The following is a 12,153-nucleotide window of genomic DNA, read 5'->3' as shown; positions in this document are numbered from 1 at the left end:
CAGGAAGTTCTCCTGGTCATTTTTCTAAAACGCTCTCCCCCTTAGCTCTCCTGCACCTGTACTTATAGCGATCACACCATTTGTCCATGTGAGTCAGAGTTTACTCAATTCTCCACCTAGGTACTATGGGCATTTGGGGACAGATAATTCCTTGTTGGGGGGCACACTGTGCCTTGTGGGAGGGAGCCGCATGTCTGGCCCCCACCCATTAGATGCCAGTAGTATCACCACAGTTGTGACAAGCAAAAATATTCCCAGGCCTGAAGACAGGATCAAACGCTGCCCCCACCTCGGACTGAGAACCACTTCAGGTGAAAATTCTGTCTTATTTGTCTCCATAGCAAAGTAAGGCCCTCAAGACACAGCCTTGATGAAGTGACCTTAAGGAAGAGATGACACAGTGCCACCACTCTCCACAGTGAATCAGTTCTGAACTCTTCACAAGAGAACAGAGTGTGCTTTAAACTCTTACTCTAATTATTATTATTTTTAAAAGTTGAGGTCCATGATGGCACAAATGCAATCAGAATTTCTAACCTTGGGACTTACGAGTTAAATTCGGAAAAATCACAAGGCAACATAGACATCTTGGGAAGAATTACCTTTAAAGGAAGAAATTAAAAACAAAACAAAAAACACTCCAAATCGTGTTTCACAAAAAGACCTAAGCTTTCTTTGGAAAATGCCAGAAGCAGCCTGTGTGTCTTTGAATCCTAGCACTGCTATTTACGAGCCATAAATGGGCAAGTTATTTCATACCTCCGTGCCTCTGTTTCCTCATTTGTAAGATGGGAATAGATATTACAGTCTATCTTATACGATTATTATGGGAATTTAATGAGTAAATATTTATAAAATGCTTAGAGGAGTGCTTGCCAAGCACTTTGTGGCTTATTTATTTATTTATACTTTGGCTGCTTTGGCTGCTCAGACGCGAGGGCTTCTCTTGAGGAGCTCAGGCTCTACAGTGTGTGGGCCCCATAGTTACAATGCACAGGCTTAGTTGCCCTGAGCTATGTGGGATCTTAGTTCCTTGATATGGAGTGGAACCTATCTGTTGCATTGGAAGGAAGATTCTTAACCACTGGACTACCAAGGAATTCTCCAACACTTTGTGTTTTGAAGAAATGAAATCACTGCTTACTGGGATTTGTATTTAACTTATAGAGTTAGAATTTCAAAGGTGGAAGTGACCGTGATTATTATGTAATCATCTATATCCTTCTCCCCATGATTTGTCTGTGGTTTCAGTTCAGGTAATTGTCACAAATTATTATGTGCCATAAATGAGCTTCCCTGGTGGCTCAGATGGTAAAGAATCTGCCTGCAATGCAAGAGACCTGAGTTCGATCCCTGAGTTGAGAAGATCTCCTGGAGAAGGGAAAGGCTACACACTCCAGTAGTCTAGGCTGGAGAATCCCCATGGACAGAGGAGCCTGGTGGGCTACAGTCCATGGGGTCACAAGGAGTCGGACATGACTGAGCGACTAAGCACAGCACAGAAACACATTATACAAAATATTGTATTTTATATGATATTCTTTAAGAGGAAATTTAAAAGTATATTATCAATTTTCATAAAAACCACTATTATTTAAAATTATTAATGTTATTTAATTTACTCAGATCAAATGGTGTGCCTTTGTGTGTGGAGGTAAACTGTAAAAATCATTTTTGTTGGCACTCTCGGGCACAGTCTCCCTCGTCTCGCATGATAACACTGCCATTAGTTGTTCTTTTAAACGCAAAGGGCAGTGACAGATGAACTGTAACCTTAGTCAATTCCATATCTTCACGAAACAGCACTGAGCAAGGTGAATGTCTTTGTTTTATACATGCTATAATGAGTATTTATTAACAGCATAAGTTAGACAGATCTAACATTAAATTAGAAATTCAGAGATCACCTTGGGCATCAAAGCTCTATGTTATTAACAGCAGTCTGAACAAATACCCCAAACCAAAATGCGAACAGAACATGCTACTTCTAAAAAGTCTCCTTTGGGAGCTTTCATGTGCTGCAGTTTGCCTTAAAGGTGACAAACCTAGCAAGGTATTGCGACACCTTGGCTATGCCTATATTCTGATACTGTTACAGTTTCCAGTAGCTCATCCAGCTATTTTAGATTTGCAATTAGCTTTTCATTACTCACAGGGGAAATTATTTTTCAATTAAAAATTCAATCAAAAACCATCAAAACAGAATTATAATGTGGTTGCTAAGATAGCAGAGACTGCACTACTATTCTGACTGGCAGTAACAGATATTTACAGACGCCTTCTGTGCACTGGTGCTGGCAGAGTTGAGAAGCAATGGTAAGGGGCGATCACCATTCTGGAGGTTCACCCCTTCACTAAAGACAGCAAACCTGTCCTGTCTTCAGCAAGACCTGAAAATGAGAGCCACACACCCACATGTACCCAGTCAGGCATGAGCCCTCCCTGTCAGCAATGTCCTTACTACCATCTACAAATTTTTTATAAATCTATAAAAGGCTAATACTACTCAACAACTCTCAAAGTATAAATGGGGACCCAGGACATTAATTGTCTGGCAGGACATTAACTGTCTGTCCAAACATGAGAGAAACTTTCAGAAAACCAAAGGTGAATAAAGTTCTTGTGGGTAACATTTACAGTAGGAGACCTTCAGACCTCTGGTCTCTGTTTATCTACCTGCCAGAAGCCACCTGCCCTCTGGCTATGGTTCCCTGTTTCCTTTAGGATTCTGCATTGGCTCAGCAGTTCAAATACGCATGAGAAATGTGGAGCCCACAAAAGTTTTAAAAATAAAACACGAGACCAGCTCCATCACTGTGTCTGCAGTGCACGAGGAAGAAAACGAATAAAATCAGAAGCCCTTACTTCTCTCTAGGCATCAATCATAACATACCATATAAGTGGGTGAGTGTCTAATTAACCACTCATCAAACTCAAAATTTTAAAAGTGCTGTCACTCCCCTCAGGCTGGAAGTCTTCCTTCTGCCTGCTTTCAGGAAATCTGTGTCTTGAAGGAATTCATAAGGAAGGCAAGGAAATTCCGTGTGTGTTCCTTTAGCCAACCTACCTCCATCTCTGCCTTCCTATTCCACTGGCGTCCTTTGATCCACCTGCTGAGACTATTCCTTTGGCCTCTGCTCTATCCACTGCTCCTATGCCCTGAGAATCTCAGCTCACACACTGCCGGCCAAACGCTTTCCTTATATCATAATAAGGATGAAACAGCTGCCTAAAGAATTACTCCAATGATAACCTCCTGCCACTCTAATGCAAGCTGAGCCCTTATCAAGGACATTGTGGTATCTGGTGTTGTTGCATCCCTGCTCAGTCCCTCAGTCGTGTCCGACTCTTTGTGACCCCATGGACTGTAGCCCACCAGGCTCCTCTGTCCATGGAATTCTCCAGGCAAGAATACTGGAGTGGGTTGCCATTTCCTTCTCTGGGGAATCTTCCCAACTCAGGGATTGAAGCCATGTCTCCTGCATCTCTTTCATTGGCACATGGATTCTTTACCACTAGTGTCACCTGGGAAGCCCTCTACAATATACGGCTTTCTGATTTTTCTGGCTGACAGCTATTATTATTCACAACCTTATATCTTGAAATGATTCCTGTACTGGCTAATCTATAACATGTCTGAAAGGCATTTTTTTTTTTTAAGCAGACTTTAATGGAAAAGTCCAGAACTTAGTCAAGGGACCTTAGATCAAATGCAGCAGTGAGCAGATAAGGATTTATCACCCACATGTTTGACACTTAAAGTGTGGCCCACTCAGCCACATATACATCATCAAATTAACAGAACTGCACATTTAGAAGCAATGTTCACTCCTGAAATCCTGATTTAAAAATATGTAACAGATTTGTATTCTTGATTTATAATGTAATCTTTGATTTATATTTCACAATATAAATTTAAGAATCTATGCATAAATTACTAGAACTAATGACTAATTTTAGAAAGGCTGCAAAATACAAATGAACAATATATATATATTAGCAGTGAATAATGGGAGACTGAAATGATAAAAAAAAACAAAACCCAGCACCTCAAAACATGAAATTCTTAGGTACCTTCAAGTATGTATATTACCCATATGCTGAAAATGACAAGTCAGGGTTAAATAGAAAGAAATCAAAGGAGACCTAAATAAATAGGACTGTGTGTTATGAATCAAAAGACTTGTCTGTTAAGATATCAATTATCCCCAAATTGATCTGGAGAGTCAACACAATCCAAATCAATACTCCAGAGCATTTTAAAAACAGATATCCATGAATGGTTTCTAAATTTATATGGAAAGGCAGAGGATCTAGAATAGACAAAATAATCCTGGCAAAGAAGTTGGAGGACTTACACTATTGGATTCCAAGACATACACAAAGCTAAGTAATCAAGTGCCATAGTGATAAAAGAATAGACACGTGGATAAATGGAACAGGATAGAAAGTCTAGAAACATACCCATGCATATATGGTCAATTGATTTACAATACAAGTGGAAAGGCAATTCAATGAGGAAAGTATAGGCTTTTCAACATGGCAGTCAACCAATGGGATACTGATAAGCAAAAGTATGAATCTTGATCCATACTTTGTACCTTATAAAAAATTAATGGATCATCACCTTACACATAAAACACAAAACTGAAATTTCTGGAAGAAAAACAAAGGAGAAAATAGTGACCTTATGTTAGGTAATATTTTTTATGTGTGACATTAAAAACATGAAAAAAATGAATAAATTGGACTCCAGTAAAACTTAAAACTTCGAAAGACATTGTTAAGAGATTGAAAAAACAAGCTACATGCTGGCAGGACATTTCAAAACTCAGTAAAAAAACAAACAACCAAATTTTTAAAATGGGCAAAAGACTTGAACAGACAAAAGAAGATGCATCTTACAAAAGAAGATATATGAATGGCAAAGAAGCACAAGAAAAGACATTCAGCATCATTACTCATTAAGAACATGCAAGTTTAAATCATGACAAGGAAACACTAGACACTTATTAGAATGCTTAAAAACAGAGCTAAACAAAACCAAACAATACAGAGTACTAACAAAGGTGTGGAGCAACAGAAACTCTCATACATCATTGGTGGTAATACAAAATGGTATGGTCACTTTGGAAATGTTTGGTGGGTTTCTTATGAAGTTAAAATATACTTATCAAATACATCCCAAAGCCCCATTCCTAAGAAATTACTCAAAATAAATGAAAACTTATGTTTATACAAAAACTTGAATATGAATGTTTATAAGGGCTATATAATCACCAAGAAAGAAAAGAAAGAAAGAAAGTGGAGTCGCTCAGTCGTATCTGACTCTTGTGTAGCCCACCAGGCTCCTCTGTTCATGGGATTTTCGAGGCAAGACTACTGGAGTGGGCTGCCATTTCCTTCTCCAGGTGATCTTCCCTAGCCAGGGACTGAACCCAGGTCTCCTGCATTGCAGACAGGCGCTTTACCATCTGAGCCACCAGGGAAGCCCATATAATCACTCAAAGTGGTGACAACTCAAATATTCATTTGGTGAATGGACAAACTGCAGTAGTATATCCACACAATGGAAGACTGTGACTGATACACACAGCACAGATGAATCTTAGGTGTATTAAGTAAAATGAAGCCAGACTCAAAAGCCTGCATAATGTTTGATTTCACTTACATAGCATTCTGGAAAAGGCAAAACACTGGGCACAAAAACCAGATCAGTGGTTGCCAGGAGTTGGAAGCAGGGGTAGAAGTTGATGACAAAGGAGAACCAGGGAGTGTTTAGGTGATACAGCTGTTTCATATCTTGGTTGTGGTGGTAACTACATGACTGTAGGCATTTGTCAAAACTCAAAGAACTGAAAATAGTGAATTTTGCTTTAGATATATACAGAACACCTTGACTCAAAGAAGATATAGATTTAAAAATTCCATTGAGATGATTTTAAATTGAATTTAAAAATTTAATTGCATAGATTTCATTTATATGTGGAACCTAAAAACACAAAATAAATAAATACATCTAAATAGAAACAGAGTCAAAGATATAGAAAGCAAACAGGTTGCCAGATGGGAGGGGTGGAAGGAGGAGAGAAATAGGTGAGGGAGATAAAGGGGTACAAATCTTCATTTACAAAATGAATGAGTCACAGGTATAAAATGTACAGCGTGGGGAACACAGTTAATAATTATGTAATATCTTTGTATAGTGATAGATGACAACCAAACTTACTATGGCGATCATTTTGAAGTGTATAGAAATATAGAATACTAGGAACTAACATAGTGTTGTAGGGCTAATATTTCAAAGACAAACAAACAAACTTACAGAGGAAAAAAAATCAGATTTCTGGCAACCTGAGGTGGGAGGAAGGGGCAACTAAATCAAAGTGGTCAAAAGGTACAGACTTCCAGTTATAAGATAAATCAGTCATAGAGATCTAAAGTACAAAATGATAAAGATAATATACACTGCTGTGTGTTTTGTATCTGAAAGTTAAGGAAGTAATTCCTAAGAGTTTTCACCACAAGGAAAAACACGTTTTTTTCCCCTACTTCTTTAATTTTATATCTATATGAGATGATAAATGTTCACTAAATCAATTATAAACATTTTATCATGTATGTAAGTCTAACCTTAAACATAAACAGTGCTATATGTCAATTATATCTCAGTGAAACCGGGGGAAAAACAACAAAAGGCATAATTTGACAATCAAGTAAATATCTATAAGTATGCAAGAAAATGCAATTGGGAAAAAGATAATTAATGCAATACAATTAACAATAAGAAATATTTCTTTTAAAAGTGTCAAGTGGCTTCTCTGGTGGTCCAGTTGTTAAGAATCCACCTTGCAATGCAAAGGACACGGGTTTGATCCCTGATCTGGGAAGACCCCATACGCCATGGGGCAATTAAGCCCATGCACCACAACTACTGAGCCTGTGCTCTAGAGCCCGCAACCCACAACTACTGAGCTCGTAGGCTGGAACTACTGAAGCCCGAGCACCTGGAGCCTGTGTTCCTCAACAAGAGAAGCCACCACAATGAGAAACCCGCGCACCGCAACGAAGAGCAGCCCTCGTTCGCTGCAGTTAGAGAGAAGCCCACGCAGCAGTGAAGACCTAGCACAGCCAGTAAATAAATCAATCTTTTTTTTTTAAATGTCAACTGATTAGTAAAAATACTCTTGGTTAAAACTCAGAGGGAAAACTCAGGATGAGGTGCTGGTGGAATAGTTCTGAGGTGAATGAAGGCTTGGGGTGTGCATCAGACATCCTGAGGAGAAAACACTGCTTTTCCAATTCATTGCCTTTAAAGAATTACAACAAACTATCCAATCCTCTTATAAATGCTCACAAATGGCATTTTGTGCTTGTTTGTTTTCGAGTTCAAATAGCCCATCCCTGCAATTTGTGATTTGAAGAGTTAGTTCTCTTCTCTTCACCCACATAAGCAAACCCACAGCAATGCTTTCCTTGAACATTCAGAGACCATTTCCTAACACGACTCTATTTTCTCTTCATATAGCAACCCTAGAGAAAGCAGCTATGAACACAGAAATATAAATATATGTCTAAAGAATCAGCAAACCTATGATTATTTCACAATATTCTAACACACATTTGTCTCTCCTATCTTGACAAGTTTCCTCATCACTACTTTCTTCTTAAACTGCTATCTTTTGTATGTCAAATGCAGAATGTACGAGAAAAAACATTGGACTACAAGTGACGAAAACTTGTTTAAGGTCAGTTCAGCCCATTACTAGCTCTGTAGCCTTGGAAAAATGACTCGCCTCCTGAAGCTAATATTTATTTCCAGCTCTGACTTCTCTCCAGGGCTTTAGTTAAAAAACCTCCAAGCTAATTTCCTACAGACACACATGACCTCACATGCACATTTAATTGTTCAGAGATATTTGATTGCATTGGCATCTTTCATTATTACTCAAATTACAATTGTTTTATTTGCTCATGTATGCATCAATTCTTCAATTAGATTTCTTCAACCAGATTATATATTCTTTGAGGGGAGGGAATTATTCATATATACATCTTTGTCTCCTTTTATCACCTATCACATACTGAAGGTGTAAATTATTTCTGAAAGCAGATATAATTACTTGAGCTTACATATTTCAGTTTGCTGATATAATCATTTGTCTTAAAAAATACAGCTAAGTTTGACATACTCATGGAGTTTAACAACGCCTTCTCTGACCATTCATATTCTGGTCCCTCATGCTTCCTCCTCCCAATAATCCACTCACACTCCATCACTGTCTATAGCCTCAGCTTGTTTTACATTTTTTAAAATAGAATTTAACACTCTCTGAGATAATCTCTTCTTCTCCTCTCTTTTTCTCTCACTCACCATCTCTTTGACTCAATCTGTAGTCTGAAGCTTCATGCTGCTGCTGCTGCTAAGTCGCTTCAGTCGTGTCCGACTCTGTGCGACCCCACAGATGGCAGCCCACTAGGCCCCGCCATCCCTGGGATTCTCCAGGCAAGAACACTGGAGTGGGTTGCCATTTCTTCCTCCAATGCATGAAGCTTCATACTAGAACTCAAATTCCATGAAACCAGGGACTGATCATGCTCACAGTAAGACACTTATAGCCTGGCATACAGTAGGCATTCAATAAGGACTTACTGAATTGTTGTTGAACTCACCCCTTAATACAGTGACAACTATTATAGACATTTAACAATTGAAAGAAACAAAAATATTTCACATGATTTACCTGTAAAGAGGTTCTACAAGGTCCTTTTCAAGAAAATCATGATCGTTCTTGACAGCCACAATGTTGATGGGAAATTGCGAATCTGAAAGAGAGACAACGGAGTTTATGAGGCTTGTTTTATCTGAATCAGCAACGATATCTTCAGGCCACCACATTTCTGTACTCATAGCTAATCTTAACTGCAGTTACTCTCCACTGACGGGTGTGTTGGTAATGTTTAGAGAGCAGGATGCTTACTTTAACCCCAATAAATGTTTTTAAGGATACAAAAAAACATGCAATATGAAAATAACCAAGTGCTTGACCTTGGATAGGATTGCTAAATGCCTGTATTTTTATCCAGGCATGCGTCAGTTGCTCAGCCTTATCTGATTCTTTATGACCCCACTGTCCATGGGATTTTTCAGGCAAGAATACTAGAGAGAATTGCCATTTTCCTCCTTCAGGAGATCTTCCCAGTCCAGGGATTGAACCCAAGTCTCCTATGTCTCCTGTATTGCAGGTGTATTCTTTACCTGTTATAGCTCATGGTTATCATAGACATTTGCCTGCATGGAGAACTTCTACACTCTAACCATCTACCTAAGGTGGAGGTTGCTGACTTCTCTCCTGATCAGTTCATGAGATACTGATCAGGATAGAAGTTTGGCAGATTTCTTTTTTGAAGTTTCCAAAAATACCTGCAGCTCAATGGTCTCAAGTATTTTATTTTGTAGCAAAACCTTTTTCTTTTTTTAAAAAAATATTTTATTTACTTATTTTTGGCCGTGTTGGGTCTTAGTTGCAGTGAGTACGCTTCTCTCTGGTTGTGGTACGCGGTTCCAGAGCGCACAGGCTCAGCAGTTGTGGTCACAGGCTTAGTTGCATGTAGGATCTTAGTTCCTGGACCAGGGACTGAACCCTTGTCCCCTGCACTGGAAGGTGGATTGGTAACCAATGGTCCACTGGTCCACCAGAGAAGTCTCTGTAGCAAAATCCTGTTCCAAACTTGTAACTTTTCTGTAGAAGTATTTGTTTAATTTTTATTACATTTATAAAAGGCATATGAATGACCGGGATTTTAATTATGACTCTTCCATCTCATAATCTTGTAAAAATCACTTAACCTTTTTGGGCCTCTCTTTCATAATCAGTGTGTCGGTAGTGGAGGGTGGGAATAATGGTTGCTTAGCCCAAAACTGTAAGACCCTCTTTCTTGTCTAAAAGGCTATGATTTTATGAAAGTTTTTATCAGAAATTCTAGACCTCAAAGCACCCTCATAGATATGCTCTCTTTTATCCTCAAAGAATTTAAGAGAGAGAAGTAGACTTTTTTAACATAGAAAACTGAGCTTCTAGGTGAGTAGGTGTGATTCACCAGTGAGTAAAAGTTAACTTTGTTGATTCTTTCCATCCTATGTGAATTTTATGCCATGAGAAACTATATCGTTCAGTGTACTAGATAGGCTCTATTGAGCCCTACAGATGCATGCTCTGCTCTTCTGTAACCCGGTTTGTGCCCAGGATCAGCTGTGTGGATGGTGTTCAGTGGGGTCCATGTCCACTGCCTTATTTTGTTTGGCCAATGGGAAGCCCCAGCTGGAGATGGAGGGAGGAGGGAGTGTGACATCAGGGCATTGCCCTCCTGGGTCTTCTTCAGGGGAGCTGTCATCACAGCTGAGTCCTCTACTCCTAAGCCTACTCTGAGATCCCCTCTCCTTCTGGGTTCATCTCACCTTCCGTTTATGGCTTTGGGCCTAGGGTACAAGCTTTGGGCTGCTACAAGCTTTGGGCTCCTGAACTGTTCCTTGTGGTCTCCTATGCCCTGCTCACACCTCCATCATGAACGCTTTTAGGAATAAGGCCTCCACAGATTGTCCTGAGTGTGCCATCCCTCAGTGCTGGGATCCTGAGTAATTCACTATACATTAGGACTCTCCAAGAAGGAGATGCGTTGGTTATAACTTTAGGTGTAGACAAGATATGGGGCTTCCCAGGTGGCGTGGTGGTAAAAAAAATCCACCTGCTAATGCAGGAGACACAAGAGATGTGGGTTCTAGCCTTGGGTCAGGAAGATCCTGTGGAGTAAGACATGGCAATCTGCTCCAGTATTCTTGCCTGGAAAATTTCTTGGACAGAGGAGACTGGTGGGTTACAATCCATGGGGTTGCAAAGAGTGGGAAATCACTGAGTGACTGAGCAGTGCATATTAGTAAGATATAGGAGAATAAGTTTATTAACTGTCAATGAAAACATCAATGGAACAAAGTATGATGCTAGCAATAAAAACATTTTACTTTTAAAACCCTGAAAAATAACATCTGATTCATGTCACGTCTTAAACATTTTCATGTGAGGTAAAAATCTCAAGATAAATTAGCTTTGTTATTTCTAAGAAATTCATTTATTTTACTTTCAAGAAAACTGAGAGCAGTGATGAAAAAAACAAGTAAGAGGATAGGGAGGAAGTGCAGAAAAAAACTGCTGCTGGCAGAACACTGGAAGGAAAAGGTAGAGTTGTGATTGGTGGTAAAGACATGAGAAGCAGAAAGTGAGAAGCAAAAGAAAAGAAAGGAGAAACAGGGAAGGGCAGAAGGTGAAGCAGTCTCAGGAAGCGACCCTAATTCCTAAACTGGCATCAGTTTATGTCCTGGGCATTGCAAAGGCAGGGGGAAGGAGAAAGCCAGGAAAAAATGGTTGAGAAAAGACATGCAAGTCAAAAAGCACCACAGGAAAAAATTTGAATTTATTCTCTTTATAAAGAGAGAAGAAAAGCCCAACCTACCCTCGTATAGCTGAGCGTACTGCGGGAAGCCAGCAGCGCGGAGCCAGTCACATGCTTCCTTCGCCTCGATTTCTGAAAAACACAAGAAAAGGAAACGCGTTGAGTCTCAGGCCACCCACTGGCCTCTACCTCCTCAATCAATAGGAACTGGTGGGCACTGTGCAGGTTATTACAAAGCAAAATTGTTCTCCAGTAAGTCTGTACAAGAAGCCTACTCAGAAATGGGTGTAAAATGAGCAGGCATCACAAAGGTGCTTGTTTCATGTCTGCTAAGATTATCTTCGATGTCAATCCGTACGTATTTGGATAATAGCAAAGCCACAGACTGCAGAACCTAGAGGCTGAGTTTTAGGCAGGGAAAAATGTATTATTTATACACTAGGGAACCCGAGGACTAGGGAGAAGGAGGAAGTACTTCCTTAAGCTCTTTTTTTTTTTTTTTAAACTTTCAAAGATAAAGCTAAGACTATTTATGCTACATTCCTTTATTCTTTTACTCTGGGGATAATGAAAGAACGAATACAACTGGGCAGGCTTGTGAAAATGTATTTTCTCATGAAGAAAGCTATTACAAAAATCCAGTGTTTTATTATTGCTTTAGTTTTACTAATGCTTTAATTCCAAATGCCTTGTAATAAGATGTTC

General features: G+C 39.3%; 1 protein-coding gene across 9 annotated transcripts in view; it reads right to left on the bottom strand.

Annotated features, from left to right (window-relative positions):
• STARD13 (StAR related lipid transfer domain containing 13) overlaps nucleotides 1–12,153 on the bottom strand; it is a 492,565-nt gene that overhangs the window by 47,089 nt on the left and 433,323 nt on the right. For all 9 annotated transcript variants that reach the window (XM_061434800.1, XM_061434804.1, XM_061434801.1 and 6 more), the window contains 2 exons: nucleotides 11,509–11,580; nucleotides 8,745–8,826 (listed from right to left, as the gene is read on the bottom strand). In XM_061434800.1, the coding sequence (XP_061290784.1) occupies nucleotides 8,745–8,826; nucleotides 11,509–11,580 (154 nt within the window). The remainder of the gene's footprint in view (nucleotides 1–8,744; nucleotides 8,827–11,508; nucleotides 11,581–12,153) is intronic.

Source organism: Bos javanicus, chromosome 12 (genome assembly GCF_032452875.1).
Source record: "Bos javanicus breed banteng chromosome 12, ARS-OSU_banteng_1.0, whole genome shotgun sequence".
Classification (NCBI taxonomy): Eukaryota; Metazoa; Chordata; class Mammalia; order Artiodactyla; family Bovidae; genus Bos; species Bos javanicus.
Note: the sequence above shows the minus strand (reverse complement) of the source record. Positions and strands in the feature narration are given on the sequence as shown.